This window comes from Pygocentrus nattereri, chromosome 25 (assembly GCF_015220715.1).
Source record: "Pygocentrus nattereri isolate fPygNat1 chromosome 25, fPygNat1.pri, whole genome shotgun sequence".
NCBI lineage: Eukaryota > Metazoa > Chordata > Actinopteri > Characiformes > Serrasalmidae > Pygocentrus > Pygocentrus nattereri.
In genome coordinates, this window is record NC_051235.1 from 14321313 (window position 1) to 14345144 (window position 23832).

Sequence of the window (23832 nt, forward strand, 5' to 3'; positions counted from 1 at the left end):
CTAGGCATCAGCACACGTTCAAGTGACACACACCAGTTTGTTAACCTCACGTTAAAGCAGATGACCATGTGTAGTTTTAAAATGTCTGTCTGCTAAAAAATAAAGTAAATGGAGTATCATAAAGGCACAAATTTTTTATGAAAAATAAAGACAAGCAAGAGATGTTAAAGCAAACGCTGCTTGCAATAAAAGGCATTACGGTTACGAAAAACGTCTACTCCACCTTTTCTGTCTTATTAATTGTGAAACTTGATGAAGTGCAGCATTGAAAACGAGGGAACAGTGTAGTTTATTTTTGCTAATAGTGTTTATGATAACCTTTTAAGAAAATCCTTGTGCCATTATACATCTAGACTCGACATCATTTTTAGCTCAGCTGCCAAATAAAGGTGTAGACAATGCATAGGACACGCACACATAACATACATAAATGTAGCTTTGCTTTGTTTTAACCAACTAAAAGTACAAGCAGTTGTTTTAAAATATGAAAGAATATTTTGAATGGGGACTGTTCAGGGAAGCAAGTGCTGGCAGGTTCCTTGTCAATCAGTTAGTAAAGTGGTCTAATTTGCAAAATTAACAAAATAACCATGGCTCTATCGGCTTTGCTTAAGCTATTGGATTCATTCCACAGGTCATTCCGATGTGAGAAATGGTTTAAAAGAAAAAAGTCCTGGGAAGATCAATGTTTGACTGTAGTCATAGCAGGTCATTAATGAATGAAGATGAATCATATACTTCTCAGTTACTTGTCATGTTTTGGCATGAGTTGAACATAATACAGAATTGCTGTTTGAATGTAGTTTGAGTCCACTGGAGCTGGCTATGACATTTAGGGGTCATATGAGGGCAAGTATTATGTATTACAGAAAGAGCAGATGCCATAGAGTCAGTGAATGTGCCTTTCTTCTTTAAATTCTCACAGAATACCACAGAACTGTTCTGTGCTCTGACCAGTTCGTCTAGCAGCAAATGCCCCACAGTAAAACGATGGGCCTGTGTTTGAGAGAGCATGTACAGAGTTAAACGTAGCCTTATGCAAGTTCATGCCATTAATTTAACAAGGGTAGTGTGAGTGTTCATGGCTGCAGCCTCCTCATCATTTTGCTTCTCTGATATGAGTCTGCAGTGTTGCGGAGGAATTCCCCTGCATGCTGGAGACAGAGGCTTTCCTCTTGACTTCACTAGGTGATTCGTTGTATTGGTATGTTGATGGCATGAAATCAATGCTGGAATTGCCACATGCATCTTAAATGGGGGCTTTCATTTAGCTGTATGTTTAATCATTTTTGTGTGTGTCTGTGATATATAATATCAAAAAGTCCAAAATGGTAACTTTACAGAAGAAGGAAAAAACATGCTTTACTTTTAATGTAAGTCAATGGAACCAGACTTTATTCCAAGTCATTTTGGGCTATTTCTGTAGGTCCACGCATCATAAAATTTACACACAATGTAAAGGACGACAGACGTTTTCAAATTATGTCAGAAACTGAAAAATGTGTTCCGACAGCATCAATATAGTATTGAATATCTTTGTTACACCCTTTAATTTAAAGGTGAACTTAGATCAAATCATTTTCAGTCATTGAGAGTTGTTTGATGTTAGAGAAAGCTACAGATTTCACTGGTGGTGATAAGAAACAAAGGTTGTGAGGTCTACATCAAAAATGTAGCCACTTTATTAACTATCCAAACCAGCTAACCTATACATATTTATATGTTGGCCACACATTTGATATGTAATATTAATAATTGTAAAATAGTGGTTTCCTGTGTGTAGAATTCCTTTTCAAGTGTGGCCGACATCAAGTGAACATGATGTGCAATATTTGAATTTGTACTGTAATAGTAAGTCCACTTTCTTGGAATCGTCTTCACAAATTTCGAGTGCTCATGTTTCATTGGCTGTGCTCTCAGATCCCTGCAATGTTTCACAGCTGATTTACATGAATGCTATGTACAGAAAAACAGAATGGAAGAATGTGGCTTTTGGCTTTTACTTTACACTTGTGTGCATTTAAGAAGGAGAGTGTATGTAAATGCAGGGTTCACACGAACCTAACATAATCTTTTGAGCACCAGGTGATCATGAAAAGAATAAATTCACTTTTCAGTTTTCATCACTGACATCCAGTAAGAGTAACAATGGCTTCATGCTCCATCTCCTCCAGGACTGTACTCGTACTGTGACACTGGGTCTTTTTTAACGGCAACTTGCTTTCAAATCTGCTGTTGCTGTTGTTAGTTTGCAGCGTGTTGATTTATCCTTAGTTCTGTGTAACACAGTCTGCTGAAGGGGTCTGACTGCATCAGTCCTTATAGAAAAACTTCAGACTCAGCGTACTTTGTTGATCAATTCATTTCATTGCAGTAGCTGTAAATAACATTGGTTTGAATAAGACGGCTAGGATTTTAACTTCCTTTTAAAAATGTACATTTGAATGAGAGGACTACAGCAGCATTCAGCGCACAACCCATGGAATTGCAGAAGGCCTGAAGGGTCAACCTAGAAAAATGTTTGAATGATGTGTTAAATATTAGTAGAATCAATCGTTTATTACATTAATGTATTGCTGATGTGTTAACTTTGACAGTACTAAGAAATACACTTGATATTCTTAAAAATAAATGAATTCATTTCACTAACAGAAAATTCACTGACCGAGAACGCTGCAACTAATTTAGTCAGCTTTAGTCAGCATCCCTGGTTTTATGTTCAGGCCTTGAATGTTTTCAAGGAAAGCACCCATTTGTCTCTACGTTTAAAGGCCTACGTAGGCCTGTGTCTTCCCAACTAGGTCCACATATTCTAATGTTTAACCTGCTGTCAGATAATCTGTGTTGTTGACTTGCTTCCTGGTGCACAGGTCTTAGAAAACAAAAGTACTGGCTAGTTTCCTGTTCGGTTGGCAGGCCTCTTGTGCGTTTTCCAGTGTCCGTAGTGGGTTTAACTCCATACCTGCATTTGGAATAAAAATTCCTCAGCAGAATGGGCAGTTAACTGTTTGTCAGAGGCCTTTGTGACACTGAGTAAGGGACACCACCCACAGAATTGTTCCATGACCTTTAGCTTTTAGTGCAACAGTCAGGGCGAGTAACTGTGAGTGCTTTTGGTGGACTCGGGGCTGGACAGTGCATTTGTGTGTGTTTGTGTGTGTTTGTGTGTGGTGAGTCAGCAGGTCGTGACTGACCTCCGCCTCAGCCAGCGTTGGTCAGGACAGCCTGTCTGTCTCTCTGGCTGCTGGAGCTTTGTGTGTGTGTCAGAGAGGGTGAGAAAGAGAAAGAAAGAAAATCCATCAGCTGGTGTCACCTCCCAGAAGAGCACCACAAGGCCTAGCATGTGGAAGTATGCACATTCATCAGTTTTATACTAGTTGAGTTTGTTCACAAAACGTATTAATAATAATGAAACATGAGAAGTAACCTGATGTTTTTTTTAAAAAGCCAGTCGCTCAACCCAGTTATCAATTTTAAGTCTTATTATTAAATAACGATTTGAATTAGTATGTAAATAGCATGGAACTGATTTGTGAGATGTTTTCGAGAGAGGAAATGAAATGTGGTTCTTTGCATAGGGTCCTAAAGTTATTTTTCATAGTTATTGTGACTAACCTAAAAAAATGCGGGTACCTTAGAAAATCCTTATGCTATGCACAGCATGGCAATAGAAATAGCCGGATAAATCACTGATTGACGCTAGAGGAGATTCTATGAATAATTTTTGTCTAGATTTAAAGACTTCTGAGCTGCTCAAATAGTTACTCAAGAATTGTGTTGATCCATTAGGTCTGGTGAACCTAATGCTGAGTCATAACGAGAAATTTAATGAAATTTTAAGTGACTCACTGATGGTTTCCCAGTGGTTCCTGAGAAGGTCAGCAGTAATTCAAGAGTGAGCGCTCTCATAACTTTCACAGAAACAAAACTTACTTGATCGATGTTGTTGGCAAGTTACATTGAGATAATTTGCATCATGATAGTTTTTCATGACATGTATTTTATTGGTTTTGTGTAAATCTACTTTCAACTCAATTGAAAATGGGCATTTCACATTTAATTGAACTAAATCAAAGTAGTCTAGCTCAGGTCTGCCCAAAGTGTGGCCCATGGGTCTGAGTTGGCGAATCAGAAAGTTATAGTACCCCCAACCTCTCATTAAATGAGAGAATGACCATATTTTATTCTGTATATAATTTATCACCTTCTTTTGATGTATTTCATTAACTAAATACAACATGATGTTAGAATTTAAAAACTGTTCTTTTTTGTGCATTGTTTTGTATTTTCAACCCACCACAAACATTTTACTTTGACCCATCAAGACAATTTGGGCATTGCTGGTCTAACTATCACAACCGGGCAGGGAGGAGACAAGCACGGGTAGATTACTGAGGCTTTATTAAAAGGGGCAAATCCAAAAGAGTCACTCAAAAATGGTCCAGAATCTTAACGTTAAACAAATATACAAAATACAAAACATACCAGAGAGAATAGACAATCCAGGATCGAAGCATGGCAGATCAATATGGGAGGCAAGGCATAAATCACAAACAGAGAAACGGACATAGGGGTCATACACGGGAAAACGCGAATAGCGAAAAGGAACATTTTGTAACGAAGGGAATGAACCACAAGCGATACTCGGCAAATAACATTGGAAACAAGGAAGTATATATACTAGAGGAAACAGGTGAAGGTAATCTAAAATTCAGGTGACTGAGATCTGGTGAGAGTCATGTGATCAGTGGAATGTGTGATGCAAGAGTCTGGGGCATTATGGGAGTTGGAGTTCGTGGGTAGGAGTTCACCGTCAGAGACAGATGCAGGCAGGACGGAGGCGCCAGAAATGACAGGCGTGACACTAACTTATAACTTCTATTACCTATTAAATTCACTTATTTTTAATCTCTTTTTTTTATCTTTTGCAGAACCTATCTAATGGACACATGGTGGTTGTATGATCCATGAGACTCTACCAACAATTTCCACTTGGCTGTCCTTTTATATAGCCTGCTATAGAAGCCAAGTCTCTATGCAGTGAACTTGTGACTGATCCCACAATGGACTTTTTTGGTGACCCAAATCTTTTTGAGGGCTTGGCCCAGGATTGTTTCAGCTCTGGGTCTGTGTCTTTGGCAGATGAGTTGGATCTTGCCTCAGAGTTTGAGCCTTCTCTGATAAATCCAGTGGTGGCTGACAAACACCCTGGAATGGTTACAAATTCAGTGCCCTCTGCCAATCCACCTGGATTACACTACAGTCAACAGATGGGCCAGTTTGATGGAATGAAGGTCCGGTCCTCAATGACACAGTCCTTTACTAACAACACTGGGGGGGATAATGGTGTTGGAGTACCATTCATGAACCAACAGTCCCACTTTCAAGAGTCATCCATGAATCAAGCACCTCAGACCAACGGACTATATTCCCATAACAGCCCTATATGGGAGGAGCAGAGAGTAAATGCCTACCACCATCAGCAATTGCAGCATCAACAGCATCAACAGATTCACCTTAAACAGCAACTGCATCAGCAGCAGCAATTTCAACGGCAACTTCAGCCTCATCAAGGTCAACAACAGCATCAACATCAGTACAACCAACAACAGTCACGTCTCCAACAGAGCCAGCAAATGCTAAATCAGCATCAACTGTCAACCCAGCACCAGATTAACACCCAGACTTTGCACCAGCATACTAAGAGCTATCAAGAACACCCAAACTTCTACTATCATGGCAGTGTCTCATCCCATCAAGGTCACCATAGCTCAGTGAACTCAGTGGGGAGTCCCTTTCATCCAGGGCCTGATCCTGGTTCCCATTCTCGGTCCAAGCCTTACCACAATGTACCAGTCATTTCTGCAACATCTCAGCAACAAAATAGGTACCAACTAGGTCAAGGGTTACAAGGGTTCTCTGGCGTCTCTGAAGTGGAGGACAATAACCTGGGGTTCCATATGCAGTCTTCCCCTGAAGCATTTGTCTTGTCTTCCTCCTCAGCCAGTCTGCCTTCATCCTATCCCTCGTCTCAGTACTCCTTCCCTGGACAAACTCTTCCTTTGGTCAATGCATCCCAAACACTCTCTGCTGCTCCAGTCACCTTAACAACAACCACCACAGCCATCTCATCTGGTTCTGATCTTGGTGGTCAGGAGTCTACCTGTCCATTCTTGACAAGTCAAAGAACTCCGATCAAGGTACCTGGAAGCCAGCCACAAGAGTGCCCTTTCAGTTCCCTTCAGACTTCCAAGCCATCACAGGATGCCTACGGTTCTGCTCAAATGTTCTCAGAAGGCCTAGACTCTTTTTCTACCACAAACGGTCGCTTCTCACAACAGGAAGAGGATGCACACAGTAGTGGTTTTCAAGACCTTGATGAGACCTTGCTGGAGCACCAGCATGAAGGGATTGAGGGGATTGGTGAGGGACATGATCTTCTGGAAGATGAGTTGTTGCCCCAGCTGGAAGCTTTTGTTCAAGAGGAGACCTCCAGCAGATCCTGGACCAACACAGGACAAGATGAGAAACCACAAGAGGAAACAGTAGAAGATAAGGACATGGCTTTTGAGCGTTCTCTGCTTTCATGTTATGAGTCACAGGTAAGATCTGTACAGTTCAGTTGTATGGATCCATGTTGCATGGATGAGAATTCTGACTGATTTTGATATGCAAGTATCCAAAGGGGTTAATTAATTGTTGATCAGTTAACTTTGGGAAGAAAACAGCAGTCAGACTGTAGGTTTACCTTTTTTGGTTGACTTTTAGGTGATTGCTAACCAGTACAATACTGCATGGTCATCTCTTTTCCTTAGTGGACAATGTTCCAACAGTTAGCTTGTCAGTTTTACGTATTTTCACTATATCTTGAACTAGCTAGAGTGACTTTATTTAGCCATCTCTGCCTCCTCAATCATGCCATTGACAACATGTCCATAGCAAGGCATCTCATTTTTAACACCAAAGTATAATATACTTACGTGCAAATATGAGCAAACATTTGCCACATTTTACACATTTACTGTTAAAACATACAAGTGGCATTTTACTGAGTTGTTAGCTTGTATATTTTCTATAGTGCCGTGATGACATGAAACTCATAACCACATAGTGATTTCAGTATTTAAACACCTATACTTCACATGGTCAACCAACTACCTGAGTTATGTTTATGGTGTCTATGTTGTGTATTATCTGTGCTTCTGGGAGACAACTAGCATGGTTTGAAGGAGGGTCAAGGACAAGCTATACGTCGTCAAATTGTTTTGCGGCAATGTCACAGTAACAACAGAATGTAGGAATCATGATTTAATTGCTTTATTTTCCAATGCGAATTAAATGAACTTGATAAAAACTGAATAAGGATTGGAAAAGAATGGAGAGAAATGGAGAGACGGCTTAGGCGTGCAGTTAAGAATACTGGCTGGTAGGCGCCATCCTCCTGTGTAATATTTAACTTCCTTTGAGGGAGCCCAGGATTAACTGAAATGTCCATCTTAAAGAGGAGGCTGGAGACAGCCAGCCATGCAGGTATACAGACAGACGGTTATGAAGAGAGACAAAAAGAAAGGAGCAAAGAGACCATTCAATCATAATGATTCAGTGTTTCCTCTTGAGTTGGATGGCTGCAGGCAGGTAGCAGCTGATTAGGAGTGGCAGCAGTGTGCTCAGGACTTACCGGAGCTAAGCATACTTAAGGCTATAACAAGATGTGGGTCAGGCCAGCCAAGGGATACCACAACATGCACTCTGACTGGTTAGAGTGTGGGGGTGGATGCGTGGTGTGTTTTTGCGTTTTAGGCTGAATGTTTGTTCTTGTTTGTGGGTGAGGGCTTGTAGGAGGGGGTGGAGAAAATGAGAAGTCGACAAGGACGAGAAGGGAGGGCGGGATGAAGTGAAAATAGAAAGGGGAAAACACTGTTAACCACCCCTGCTGGAGGCATTGATTGCTTCTAGTGTCAGAAGAGTAGCCTGTCGGTTTCTCTTTCTCTCTCACTCTGTCTCTCTCTTTCTCTCTCTCTCTCTCTCTCTCTGTCTCTCTCTGACGCAACAGCTCAGCCTTTCCCCACAGCCCAGTGCTGCTGACACAGGAGGCCTAGGCTCAGAGTGCCTCATACACAGTGCCTGCCAGTTCTCTCACACACACACACACACACACACACACACACACACACACACACACACACCTAATGCTAACCCTCTGCCAGATGCACACACACACACCCACGATTTGGTAGACAGACACACGCCTACCTAGTGTTTGCTTTGTGTGAGGCTACCATTCCTTTACCACATTATGCCCTTGATGGTTTATTGAAAACTTAACAGATCATGTTTTATTTTAGTAGTTCTTGGTTGAGAGATAATTAGATTAAGAGAATAAGAGAAATAGTGCTGTTAGTAGGTAATAGGCAAGAAAAGTTTCATTATATAGCACATTTAATACACAAAGGCAATTCAATGTGATTTTTACATAAATATAGGCGAAATGAACATCAAAAGGAAAAAGACAGTGTTAGTTATCAAAAGCAAAAATATTAACGCTGGTTGTGGGTGTCAAGATCATTAGAGGTGAGTCTGAGTCAAGACCATGACAAATCAAGGCCAAGACTTCTTGTTGTTGCTTGTAGTTAATTGTACATTCATTATACATGATATTTTTTAATAATCAATATTATATTTTATAGTTATAAAGGATAACACAGAGTAATATAGCCTACAATTTAGCCCACTGTAACTTTTGGAAGTGAATCATTGTAAGGTTATTCTTTGTACGTTCTTTTCTAAAACTTATTCTGAATCGCCACCAAAAAACCAAATAACATACATCCATTGTTATTATTAAGTTAAAATGTAGTAATAATAACATTCAAGTCTGCCCTCAGGGGATGTGTGAATTTTGGAGCTAGTGAACATTAACAAACAAACAATACCCAGTTAAACCCTCAGTCGGAATCAATAAAGCATTTAAGGATTAGAACTTCAAATGGCTCAAACAGATTTTATTTAAACATAGAGAAAACATATAGAGACTGTCTTATTCTGTTTAAATGATGTTTAATGCTGCGACACTAGTTAACACATTTTCCTAGTTTGACTCTTTGAGCATACATAGCCAGGTCTTCTGACAAACACTGGTCTAAAGCAAACCTGGGGTGAGCACCAAGGGTAGGGAAGAGCATAAGTGAATATTAAACCTCCCAGGTTTTTCCTTTTTAAATGCAAAGCACCTCTCTGACCTCGTTAAAGTGAAGGTTCGGGTCATGGAAATTACCACAGGGAAAAAGGGTCACGCTTTGCATTACTGACACTATGTGCTATTGTTTGTTCATAAAAAATCAAATATTTTCTCCATGGAATTTACTAAAACGACATGAAACGTGAAAATATAGTATCTGTATACAGTGAGGATGCACTCAAGTATAGCCTAAGCTGCTAGTAGTGCAGACTGAAGCCCAGCTGCACATGAGTGTGTTGCTAAGATAGAATATGCAGACTATATTGGACAGTGCTCACAGGAGAACTGTGGAAAAATCAACGAGCAGCAAATCACCAAATGGCAAAGCACTACAGTGGCAAAGTAGCCTACAATTAACAAAGTGGAAACTACGGTTCCCCTCGAGAGCCTCCACTGTAATAAGAATCCACAAATTGTATGAACAGAAGTGAGAGGCTTCACATGTAAAAAAAGCTGGAACCCTATGCTTGCAAATACGACAAATGCGATGAATCCCAATTCATTATTTGAATCGTTTGACAGCCCTAAAAGAAACTATAAAATTTCTGTAGTGCTTCTGTAACACTCTGTATTTTTACTGCTGTATAATATTCCTGTTGTAGTGTGTTGTAGTGTATTGTAGTAATAGTAATCTATCATTTTTGTATAATATTAGAACTTTTTCTGAATTTACTACATGTTTCTAATAGGAATCCTGTAGTAACACTGTAGGTCTTTTTCATAAGGGAATCAAGAGGGCCAAAGAAACAACAGTGAATGCCGACAAATCTCTATCAGTAGACAGACCGTCAGAAAGTCACACAGCAAGCTTACTGAGCTGATTTGTGTCCTCACAGATTCTTAATTAAAGCTCAAGCAGAATGTCGTCGATGTGCGGATTGTGTGACTTCCTGTAGACACAGCGAGAGAGACAGAGAGTGTGTGAGTGAGTGCATGAAGGTTAGACAGGACCATTCATGTGCAGTGGGCTGTAGAAAGCCAACAGATGCACAATGTGAGGCAGTCGCACTCAGACTGGGGAAGAGAGAGAGAGAGAGAGAGGAAGGAGAGATATGGGCCTGCCCAACCCCTCTCTCTGGTGCATTAGTTGCTAATGAATGCTCTAGGGGCTGTACCTTCAGGCTTTGCTTTAGTGTGGTAGCTTTAACTCAAGCCATCAGACCAAAACTAATGATTCTTCAACAGACTAAGGCCAGATTTATGTGCACTCATTTTTATGTGGCAGGACATATTTTGCCAATACTACCATAAAGTTTACATTCAGTGTGTTTTGACCTTAAGTAAAAAAAAACTCAGTATTTTATTCTCAGTACTGTTTATTTTTATGTTGAGATGTAATATTCCTGTGGAAACTGACTAATTATGAAAATATTCTCCATTGATGCGTTTGTTCACGAGCCTATATCATCAAAAATACATTTCCTCAGATATTTTTTTACAAATAAGAGTCTGATGTAGTATGTAAACAGTGTGTAAAAGTTTTAAAACGTACCATCCACTAACATTAAAAACATCCTCTACAGAGAACACACATAATATGCCATTTTCCTGACAATTTTAGTGCACATTTTCTATTTATTTGGGGGAAAAAAGTATAAAATAAAAAGAAAATGTACTGAATTTTTTTCCAGGCAAAAACATTGTGTTCCCCCCCCCCCAATATGTTAAATTCAGCCAATAAACAGTAATTTATATTACATTGAGCAGGAGTGTGTTTCCTGTAGAGGTGTGCACTTACTTTCATTTAGAAAATCAATAAAAAAGTCTATATGAAAATGAATGAACAAATACAGCCCATGTTGAACAGATGTTTTATGATATCACAAATACACATTATGTATATAGGTATTCAGTCTACAGCAGCTTAGTCCATTCTTACTGACGTGTTTAAGCCAAGAGTGTCTAAGGCACTCTCTTCTAGAGATCTCCCACCCTGCAGAGTTTGGCCCCAACCCTAATCTAACTCATCTGATCCAGGTGTTGAAGGTCTGCTCTATAGAGACTTGGTTGAATTGTTGCTCTTACTATGACGCTTCATTCATGCAGTCATGACATATCTGGTATAAACATAGCATTCGAGTCACAGAAACTGCAAGGGCTCGTATTTGAGCCCTCATTTCAGTTCTTCAGTCTTACTATTGCATAACTTTTTTCATAGTAGTTATTGAAAATTTGCAGCGTTATTACTGAGCATCATTGTTTAAGTAATGATTAATAAGCCTGCCCTAATCTTAATTAATAAGTATAACTTTTGGTACTTTAAGCTTATCTGCATTACTCGACCTTAAAGAATGATATGGAACAGTTTTTTTATTTTTTTATTTTTGTTTTTTATAACGCATCTTGCAGTATATAGGGTTTCTTTCAAAATATATTCTTGATGTTGGGCTTGGCTGATATATTGGTTGACCAATAACATTGACCAATATTGACAATCTGCAAGTTTATTTATTTTTTTATTTATATATTTTTTTATTTGATTTTATTTTTTAATTTATTTTGGACTTAATCCTAATTTGTAACAAAAAGACACTGGCCCACATTTATCAAGCATCTTTGAGCAAGAGCACTGATCTAAGGTCAGGCCTCATCAGGTCATGGAGTTTTATGCAGTGTTATATATATAAAGTGTAAGCTGATCCTAGATCAGTATTATTACTCTAAGAACTATGATAAATAAAGGACCACTGTACGCATCTGAGGATTTCATACTCATATGCCAATCATAAAACAGGCTGAGCTAGTAAATTTGAATGCAATCATCCATCATGCATCCAGGCCTAACCTTTAGGAAGAGGATAACTTGGGCTAAATTTTTTTGGGCAATCATGGGCTGGAGGTTAGGGATCCATCCTCGTGACCGGAAGGTCGCCGGTTCGATCCCCAGAGCCGACAGCACATGACTGAGGTGTCCTTGAGCAAGACACCTAACCCCCAACTGCTCCCCGGGCGCTGCGTATTGGGCTGCCAACTGCTCCGGGCAAGTGTGCTCACTGCCCCTAGTGTGTGTGTGCTCACTAGTGTGTATGTGGTGTTTCACTTCACGGATGGGTTAAATGCAGAGGTGAAATTTCCCCATTGTGGGACTAATAAGGGTCACTTAATCTTAAACTTAATCTTAATCTTAAATAACGGAAATCAACAAAACCACACCACTTCACACACACATATTAATTATATTTTTTGAGAAAACCTAAAAATGTGACGAAACTGACAGTTATTTTTGGCAGCATGCAAAGCACTGTTTAATGAAAAACTATTAGAGTAAATGTTTAGTTTTTGACCAAATAAAATTATTGGCTGACATTTCTGGTAGGAATTTTTAGCTCCTTAAAATCAGTATTGCTCAAAGCCATTTTGTAGCAGTAAGGCCCTACTTGATAGTGCTCTACGTATAGATTCCATCTGAGAATTTGGCCAAACTGTCTGCACGATCTGTGACTTTCCAGACTGGAACAACTGCTGACGTGGTGTCCATGCTTGATTTTCAGTGCAAGTGTGTTGACTAAAGAGGTCCTGAATATACACCTGTGAGGATGCATTCTTAAATAGACAAGTTAGCTAGAAGGTTTAGCATCAGTTTAGCGTTAGCTGTTTTCAGTAGGGCTGCTTGATAAATCATATTATGGTTATCACAGTAGGAGTTTCCATGATAGACACATTGTTAAGATGTAAACACTTGCACAGGTTAAAAACCACTCCATCCTAAACTACAAGCTTGTAAACATGCATGAAACATTAGGATTGTTGTCACATTCAGTATTGTGTTTTAAGTCCGAGAGGCAATACTGCCACAACAAACCTAATTAATACCTTAACAGAAATAAATAAATACAATTATTTATTTGTTCTTATGTGCTTATAAAAAATATATATTTTTAACAAAATGCTTGCTTGCAGTTCTGAAGCAAACAGCTGTTAGAATTTCTTTTGAGTTTGCACAATAGTGAATTGTGCATTTGTAATTTTGTATTTTGCTTAAATGAGAGGATAGTTAGATTTCTGTTTACTCAACCAAACACAAGTGTGTACTTGCATCACATCCATTCAGAGGCAAACTGATGTCCGACAGCCTTATGAAACACAACATACAGCATAATGTACAATGAGGAGGACATTAGCTGAACCATAGAATTACATGTTTGTCTGATGAAACATCATATTGAGATATTTTTGCCTTTATTGCTTGTATAGGGATCTGTGTGTTACACTGAAGTCACTGCACAGTAGTCTGTAGACTGTTGTATGTGGCATGGTTGTACGTGACATTGTGTGTGGAATTGGTCACATTAGATTACCTAGACACAATGCATGAAATTAGAGTGGACTATCCAGTGTTGGCTGACCGGGGTCAAGGCCAGTACATCACGAGAAGGGGCATGGTAGTGTCATGAACTGAGGCTGTCACTTGCAGAGAGAGCGATAGAGAGGGGGATAACTGGTCTAACAGAGAGCCTTTGTGAGTGTAGCCTGAATGTTCGGCAATATGAATGCAAACACTAACCTCAACATACACACACACACACACACACAGATACACACACACACACACACACACACACACACACAATCCTATTAACAGATTGTGCTTCTGGTTATAAACTATGTAAATTTTTCTCCGTTTAAAAAAAAAAAAAAAAAAAAAAGCTCTTCTTTAGCTGCCATGTTTCCAGCAAGCTCTTTTACTGTTAGCTTTAGCAAACGCTAACTTTAGCAGTTGTGTTATACCGATGTTTATCCATAGATTTGAATCCTTTCTCATAGTTTAGCATCATTTGATCTTGTCCTGAGAACTAAATTAAATGACCAACATAACTTCAGTGTAACACATATTGTCCCGTTCAGTGCAGTCCTCTCTGTTCAGTATGTACAGGTATCAAACAATACATTCAACAGAATGAAGCAAATAAAGTCTATAAGCTATATATTAAACAAGCAAGCTAACAAAGCGCACACACCCTCCCTTTTTGGAAACATTGCTTCTTCTTTACCTCAGAACTGAAAGCAGTTAGCTTAATTAGTTTGTGATCAGCTTGTGGTTAGTGTATTAGTATAAAATATGGTACTCTTATGTTGAATACAGGCACTTCTTATTTCTACGTATAATGTATGAAATCAAGACACTACAATGTTGTAGTAGTGTAATGCTGGCTTTGCAGATCAGACACATGCAGATGTAAAAGAGCCTGAAAGATTTATTCAAATGGTGAAAAACAGGGTTAACACCAGTCCAGGTCAGTAACCAAACAAGTCATACAAAGTACATAGACATAGGCGAAAACGCAGTCAAAAAAACAGGCGAGGGTCTAAACCAGAGAAAACACAGAAGCGAGAATCGAAACCGGGAAAAAACGAGCAAGGTCAAACACGGAATAGCAATCAGAGAAAGAAACGGCTTGGTATGTGCTGACAGAGCAAGGGCGATACTTCGCAAGGATTTAGTCCACACAGACAGGTTATATACACAACAAAACAGGTGTCATTGATTAATGCTCAGGTGACATATCTGTTGGGCGGTTTGTGATTGGTGGAGAGAGTCTCGTGACTGACAGGGGAATTCTGGGAAGTGGAGTCCTTGATAGTATGGGAGTCGGAATGAGAACCAGGAATCGTTATATATGAATTCTTAAATTGGTCATTTTAACTGTCTTTCTTTAAGTGTCTTTAATTACATCTTTAATTCATGTATTTTATAATGAAACACAGGAATCAGGGCTCAGGTCATTTTCTCTTCAACCAGTTGGCCTTAACCTCTTATTCTCCAGGGTATATTTTGGTTTGTCCATATGAATTTACATGACCAATTCATACGGCAAATTATTCAGTAACTGCATGAAATAAATGTACATTTTTATTTATTTATTTTTTTGTAAAAGCTCCCCTCAAATGCACAGAAAATGCATTTTATGATCATACACATATTGCTATATGCTTAGACATGCTTAGACATAAGCCAAACATGCCAAACAGTACAAAGATGCTCTTTGTATTATTTTATAAAAACAAGGCATACAATATAAAGATGCTCTTTGTATTATTTTATAAAAATAATTTTTACAGAGCAAATCACTGAAGAAACGCCATCTGTTTATAGTTTATAGCCCTGATTTTTGGGAGAAATGGATCGACCTCCAGTAGACAAAATATTTTAGTTCAGCTTCTTTTATTATAAGGGTTTAAAATTACATCACCCATCTATTTGACTGGAAAGAAGACAGTTAAAGCCTCATACGACACCCACCTTCTGGATGTAGCTTATGAAATATGAAAGTTATGAAGAATATGACTAAGTGCATTTTGGAACCACTGGTGGTAGTGTGTGTGAGAGAGAGAGCAGAGAAACAGAGAAAAAGTAATGCAGGTGCCACATTTATGCTTCACTGGTCCCCCCCCCTTACATCTGTACGATGTGGAGAGAGACTACTCTGCATGGGTGCATGTATGTGTGTGTGCAGATCGTTCTGGGTGTTTATGCGGTTGTTTGTGAGTAGTTCTGTGTGTGTGTGTGTGTGTGTGTGTGTGTGTGTGTGTGAGAGGCCGACGGCCTCCGTTGAATCGCTGGCTTTGTTGCTTCCTGACCCTGCCACAGTGAGGTTTATATAACTCACTCAGCCTGCCAGGCAAAGCCTCCAACCAGAGCTGTAACCTGACACCCTGTCACTCACACACCCTTCCTTCTGTCTGTGTGTGTGGGGTGTGTGAGAGAGAGATAGCAAGACTGGGTTGGAGAAAAAGACTCTGATCTGAGATCAGCTACCACCACTACTATCGGCCTGAGTGTGGGCCCCAGGAGCAGAGGGAGGGGCCTGACAGGTTAAAGATCAGCAGGAAGTTATATGAATGCATGTGCTGAGAAACGGAAGGGGAGGGAGAAAAGAGAGAGAAAAGGGAAGAGAGAGGGAACGAGAAGAGAAGAGGGAGGGGCTAGTCGACTTGGCATTGGACTGCAGCAAGAGCACGTGGGAAGTCGTCCAGACCAAACCACACAGTAGGTCTAAATCAAACAGCGTCTCTTTGTTTCGTTCTTTTCTTTTTGTATGAATGTGGGTTTAGGTTCACTTCACTTCCACTGAGGGTTAATTATCTTTTGACTTTTTGTTTTAGATCATATATGTGTGTTTGTGTGTATGTGTGTTAGCCAGTCGGTCTCACTGTACTCGGTGGGGGGATGGTTGTGTGGGTGGAATGTCGGGCGTTTTGAGCGATGACACAACTTGACCTCCTTCCGTTGCAGTCAAGTTAACCCCTTGTACGCCATGGCAATAAGACAAGTAACATATCAGCAGTTCAGTAGCCTCTGGGAAAAAAGGCTCAGGTAGAAGGACTTTGACACTGTTAGGAATGTGCTTGTGTCTGTGCTTTAAAGAAGTCATAAACTGTTTATTACTGACCATATTCATAATTATTTGTATGTATGGGTTCAAAACCATGAAGGTCAGGCCTAAATGGTGTGCATGACATTTATTTCTCTTTGTCTTTGCCTGTGGAAATGAACAGGGCAGGAGTTTCCAACTGCCAAGTGTGAGAGTAGGTCACTGGTTGGTCACCAAGTCAACAGGTTTCTCAGGTAGCCGCCACATGTCAAGGATTTTGTCGGTTCCCATGGCAGCATGGTCGTGGTTCTGGATTTTGTTTATGCAAAGAAAAAGCCCGTATTTCACAATCTCCGCTTAAAAAGCGCAACGTTTTATTAGCTCACCTACTTGTGTTGTGTGTTTAGTTATAATACAGCTCTGCTGAATCAAACTCCTCGTCCTACTTGTTCTTCCAGTATCTTCCATTAGAGCATGGTGTGTTAATGCTTTACTCTTTTGCAGCACAAAATGGAGGTTGTTTTTCATTCTCAAAGTGTTATAAATCATATTAGGTAATAAATGGCCTGAACAGTAACCATATAACTTCTCCTTCAGGAGGTTATATGGTATATAAGTTTGTGTAGTCTACAGTGTGCGTTTTGAGGAGCCGGCTAACTAATTCGATCACATTCTGGACTGTGATTTTGAATCAGAATCATGTGGTTTTCACAGCGTATATCACAAAGTTGCCATTGTTCTTAGAATTTTTTGCTTTTAAGTTTACATAAAGCTGTTGGCCTATATTTTAGCTCTTGTTCCAGCTGTATATTCTCCTTCACTTTCATTGCTTTTAGTTACCTGAAAGTGCAAAATGTATTTTTAGAGTCAGACAGGGATTAAGCCTAGACATGGACTATATTTTCCTTTCAATGGAAAATCTCCTTTCAAAGTCCTGTGTAGTCCAGGACTAGGATTAATCTGTGTCTGGGAAACAGGAGCTTACTACTTGTAGGCATGGCATTTTTTCAAATGCACTTATTTGAACTAATAGCAGGGTGGGGGTGTATGCTGTTCAAATGGAGTTATGAAATAACTGAAGTTTGAGAGAAAGACCACGCCTGAAAATCTCACATTACATTTTGAATGTTTGTAGTGATTTACCAGGCATTTTCAGACATGACCATTGAACAGATTTTCATGAATCTACAGTGCTAATACACAATGTCATATCAACATCAACAGATATTTGTTTATATAGAACATGTCTTTATGTTTTAATATCACATGCACAGACTCAAAAAGAACATCCTGCTTGATGTTGAAGGTCTCAAGTCCAAAATCAATATTATTCTGATGAAGGTTTAATGAGAGTAGTAGATAATTAATTTCTATCCTTGACAGACACCAAGTTCTCACGGAGTTCTTTCTGAATTCTTCAGGGCACTTGTGAATGGCAGATTCATCCGCATGGGGAAGGGCTTCAAAGCACACCCAGTGTTACAAGATGTTTTTTTTGGTGTTTTGTGTGCAATTATGCATTTCCTCCAGAGAGGTCTTCAGATCACCAAATCTTACACAGTGCAGCTTCAGATAGATTAATACGCCTACATAACAAGACTTTCACTCAGAAAAGTCTTGCCCTGACTAGAAATAATAGGACTTCATACAGCATGATGCCTGTAGCATGTAAAAGTGTGTAAAACCAGATCATTTGTCATTTCTTAAAGTCAACCTTAAATCGACATTGACCTTTTCCACATTGTCAGTCATACTAAGCATGGCTCATCACACCATACCTTTTAAAAAGACAAAATTCATGTTTTCTCATGATCTTTTGACTTTTGCTTACCTTAAAAATAAAATGTCCCATTGGGCAGAGAAAAATAACATTGAAATAACATAAATAAAAAATAACAAAGATCATTGTTTTCTCTCTCCTTCCCTCTACCCCCACATTTCACAGAATGAAAACCGTCAGCTACCTCAAGGAGCCTCCCTAATACTGTGTATCACTTGCAAATACATGACAGTACAGAATGAAAATGTGCTGTCATTTCCGACTTTAAAGCACAGACCATTAAATCAAAATATAAATTCAGACTGATCTGTGTTGCTATTTCAGATCAGCGGCCATATTACAGAAAATGTCTACAGGTCAGGATAAGATTTTTTACAAATTCTTATTACAGAACTGACCAAATAGACTTATCGTAATTTAGGAATTTTATTTTACAGCATCTTACAGGTCCAAGCAAACTAAAGCACAATAAACTTGAAGTTAAGAATACGTGACAGTGCTTTGTGCTTTTCTCCAGTTTTGAGCGTCGAAGGCCTCCCAAATGCTTTAGCCGACCACTTTTAACATTGTTCCTCCTAATAAACAGGCACGTCTCCTCATTATTCACTGACATCACTGTAATATTTTATCTGACGAGTTTTCATCAACATTAACACGTGAAAGTAATATGAGAGGATGAAGGAGATCTTGTCTTCAGTGTCTGGGATTTTTAAAACGCTGTTAGGAAAAACAACTCATAAGTCAAAGCGCTGTTTTCAATGTAGATAAATCTAACGTCATTATGCTGGTTACAGTGAACTAAGCTGCCTGTTACTGCATAAAACAACAGACGTTAAAAGAGAAGTTAAGACACCTCTGGGGCTGTGTTAAAGTTAGGACAGTATTTAGGGAACTGTTGTTCTGTAATAGCGTCTGTCCTAAATTCAGTCCTAACTGAAGCTGTCATGATGACTAAACAGATAAGATGCGGGAGTTAAGAAGTTTCTGTAATGCAGCCCTAGATCGTTACATTTTTTGAAGGGATGAATGGGATCACATTCGGCCACCTTTGAGAGTTGTTTGCATCTAGAGAGCTGTGATTTTTTTTTTAAGCAATAAAAACATAAGGTGGAGATTCTTGAGGGAACCTGCAGCTTGCTACTTTGCTTTTGCTTTTGTTAGTTCCCACTCTTTGATTTATTAACCACTGTCCAGGGTAGTCTGCTCAGTGTGGTGAAGGTATCGCTTTAAAAGCCATTTAAAAGCTGTATTTGAATGAGAGGGCTACAACTGTGGTACCACATTCAAAATACCAAGAGTACAAGTGATTTTTATTTCATATTTCACACCGTGCTGCACGAAATCCATTTAAACAGTATTATTTATGCAGTGAACCATGCAGTTGGTCACTGTTCTAGAAATGCTCATGATATCCACAATGTTGTCGTGTTGCCCAGGCCTATAACTAGTCACATTATTAACGTGTAACTTTGACACGTCTTTTTTTTTTTTTTGAGAAGGGGAAAGTAGTTCATGTTAATGCTGTACAACATTTAATTTCCATAGTACTGTGGCCCCGGTGACCCCAAACATTCAAAAACTCCTCTCAGTCGAATAAGATGCTGATGGTACTGAGCGATGAGTGGGGTGCTAAGCGTGTGCCTACAGACTGTTCCCACAGGCACCTGCTTGTTCTTGACAGGAAGTGGAAATGTGAACGCAAAGACACAGGCACCTCTGGCTGAACTGTATCTCTGCTTATGCAGGAGTGTCACCTGTGTTTGTGTGTGTGCATGTAGTGTGGTACTTCTTTGCACTAAATTAATAAACGTACTGTAAAGGTTTGTTTGAGACCACCTGCTGCTACTTTTTCTTGCTGGCTCGCTCACATTTTCCTTATACAGTGGCTGAAGGCTGTGGTGTAGGCTTCTCATTTTAGTGCGTCTCTGCATATAAATGTACATCCTACTAAGAGCATTAAGATTAGATGAAGGTCACTGTGATGGTGGTATTCTTCTGATATGGGATTGATAGGCCTTATGTATGTTATGCAAGTTACTACCGAGTGATGGCATGGTAACCTTTCTAAAAGATTTGTTTTCTTATGACTCAGGAGGGACTTCTCAACGGCATGCAAAAGTAACCGACTGCGGTTGGTCTTTTTGCATATCAGTCAAACCGCTTGGTATTGCCCGGTCCCGATGCTTGCCGAAACACCTAAAGTATGTCTGCATTCAGAACAGCTCTTTTAATAATGTGGAGAAGACGTAGACTGAAGGTGTGGTACAGTCCAAGGGTGCATAAGTTAAAAAGGAAAGACTTGGCATCACTTGCTGCATGGTTACAGCGTTCCTACTTGAAGCTAGCCAGTTATAGCTATGTCTCCATTGTCTCACAGTGGGGAAAGTTAACCAGTGCACCAACATAGATACATCTGGTACCTGTGATTAAAAAAGGTTATATACCTCTAAAATCATATTGTCATTTTGTGGTCAGCATAATTCCCATATTAGGAACATCATCAGGAACATAAGGAAATAAATCTGTGCCATGTTCATCTACAGCAGTTTTTCTGTACTGAAAAATTTATTGCTGTTTTCAGAAATTGCCATTATTTCAAACATAAACATACATTTTCCCATCCTTTCACCTCATTCTCTGACCAATACTTCAGTATGTTTGGGTGAGGACTGTGTGTGAGGACTGTTTGAGTCTGGGAGCAGATTGCTTTAACTTGTCACCTAACTTCCTTTTTCAACTTTCGTGATGGCGAGGACAGGATTGTTCTGGACAGCAGCAGAGATTCAGTACCTCAAAGCCATGTAAATGCAAATGGTCTCAATTCATAAAAACTCTCAATTATTTTGATATATAAAAGATTCATTATAACATTTGATCAGTGTCAAGCTAAAGAAAAAAAACTTCTACGAGTTACACATGAAAATGGCTCATCTTTGTAGGTGCTCCTGCACAATGACATGCCACATATCCCATATGCACTGTTCTTCACTGCTTGAGGGATGGTACCAAAGGAAAATAGAAACAGTAATAAATTAATGAACCTAGTGTGAACCCCCGCAGACAAGTGACAAATGGCAATGCGCAGTCAATAAAGGGTTCAAAAGGAATTCTTCAGCCCAGTCCCAAGCGACTTTATTGTGTCCCATTTCTTTTTTTTTTGCTATTCAGAGGGATGGTCAGAGGGGTGCGCCCTTACTGCGGCTTTCAGCGAAGACTGCAACAATGCAGATTTAGCAGCAACTTGTTACCTATAGTGATACTGGTGAGATAAGTGAGAATCAGTGTTTTTTGTTGACGATCAGGCCAACATGTCAGAGAAAACAATTTAAGATGTGACAAAAAATGCATTTGTTTATTAATTTAACTGCCACTGTCATTGAGCTGCATTATGCTTGTAATCTGAATCTCGATACTGCAGAAAAGCAAATTAGCTTATTTAAAAAAATTATGACTGACGTGGCCTGTGCAGCACATGCAGAGCCTGCATGTTGCACAAGTCTGTCCCAAATGCACATGTTTAAACCAAGCACCTTCAAGGTCACTTGCCCTATAGGTCTGTATGTTGTTTACGTCACCAAAGTGTGGACTTTAGAGGACCATAGGGCTTAAGGCCTGTGATAATGAGGCCCCTGCAAGTGAGCCCAAAGTTGGTCCTAGGTGCCAAGTGTGAAATTGTACTTATTTTCATGTGATGTCAATGCACAGGAGTGTTAGCTAGCTTGTAGTATTTATGTAGCAAAATCTAGCAGGGTTGGTTGATGTCTATCTAACTGACATATAACAGCGTCTACTGGGAAACATTGTGATGGATGAGTTTAAGCTTTTAAATAAAGTGCTACTTAAAAACGGAGAATAAAAAGTAAATAATGTTATGTACATGCTTGTTATGAGCTAAAAAAATGTCTAAATGTGAAACTAGCGCCAGCATAGAAATCCCAAACGGCGCTGAGTGAACTCCCGGGGCATCATGATTCTCATTTAACTTTGTGATTTCTGTCAGCCATCGATGATGGGCTTGTCCATTGGCCCAAACCTAACATCCAAATGTCGAGTCCTTACTGACCTTGAGGGGAAAATGTACATAGACAAAAAAAACATTGGCTTTGGTACATTTTAGTTTACTATAGACCTGATATCTTTGATTTTCTAACAGAGAAAATTCTGTGGGCATGGCACCAGTTACAAAATGACACAAATTTCAGAGGTTTATGAGAAAAATGTGCTGCCATTGGCTAAAGCTAAATAGTCCAATCAAGTTTTGAAAACCATGGAAAGTCATTTTTATTTCAATGCTGTTACATTTCCAAAGTTTACAAACGGTAAAAAAAATTGTTAATATACAACCCTAATTCCAATAAAGTTGGGACGCTGTCCATCCATCCATCCATCCATCCATCCATCCATCCATCCATCCATCCATCCATCCGTGAACAAGACCCTGAGATACTTAAACTCCTCCACTTGAGGCAAGAGCTTATCCCTGACCCAGAGAGGGCTCTCCACCCTTTTCCGCCTGAGAACCATGGTCTCGGATTTAGAGGTACTGATTCTCATCCCGGCCGCTTCACACTCGGCTGCAAACTGATCCAGCAAAAGCTGAAGTTCACAGCCTGATGTCCCCAATAGGACCACATCATCTGCAAACAGCAGTGATGTGACCTTGAGGTCACCAAACCAGACACCCTCCGTCCCCTGACTGCGCCTAGAAATTCTATCCATAAAAATTATGAATAGAATCGGTGACAAAGGGCAGCCCTGACGGAGTCCAACTCTCACTGGGAACGAGTCTGACTTACTGCCGGCCATGCGAACCAAGCTCCTGCTTTGTTTGTACAGGGCCTGAATGGCTTGTAGCAAAGAGCCATGTACCCTGTACTCCCGAAGCACCTCCCACAGAATACCCCGGGGAACACAGTCGAATGCCTTCTCCAGATCCACAAGGCACATGTGGACTGGTTGGGCAAACTCCCATGAGCCCTCTAGGATCCTGGAGAGGGTGAAGAGTTGGTCCAACTACCTTGCGGCCACAGCTACAGTCAGCCGCTTCAACAATGGAGGAGCGGAACATGGCCCATTCTGAGTCAATGTCCCCCACCTCCCCCGATATCTGGTCAAAGTTCTGACGGAGGTGTGAGTTGAAGATCAATCTGACAGGTTCTTCTGCCAGACGTTCCCAGCAAATCCTCACTATACATTTGGGTTTGCCCTGTCTGACTGGCATCTTCCCCCACCACCTGATCCAACTCACCACCAGGTGGTGATCAGTTGACAGCTCAGCTCCTCTCTTTACCCGAGTGTCCAAAACACATGGCCGCAAGTCCGATGACACGACTACAAAGTCAATCATTGAACTGCAGCCTAGGGTGTCCTGGTGCCATGTGCACTTATGGACATCCTTTTGTTCAAACATGGTGTTCATGATGGATAAACTGTGGTTTGCACAGAAGTCCAAAAACTGAACACCACTCGGGTTCAGATCAGAGAAGCCATTCCTCCCAATC

At 39.9% G+C, this 23832-nt stretch overlaps 1 protein-coding gene across 6 annotated transcripts in view; it reads left to right on the plus strand.

The window, feature by feature from the left end:
• The window catches only part of chd9 (chromodomain helicase DNA binding protein 9), a 97948-nt gene that overhangs the window by 4442 nt on the left and 69674 nt on the right, over window positions 1–23832 (plus strand). For 5 of the 6 annotated variants that reach the window (XM_017693199.2, XM_017693200.2, XM_017693202.2 and 2 more), the window contains exon 2: window positions 4932–6602. In XM_017693199.2, the coding sequence (XP_017548688.1) occupies window positions 5064–6602 (1539 nt within the window). In that variant the 5' untranslated portion in view covers window positions 4932–5063. Of the gene's footprint in view, window positions 1–4931; window positions 6603–16166; window positions 16227–23832 lie in introns of those variants that run through there. The other variant, XM_037534432.1, reaches the window with a different exon arrangement.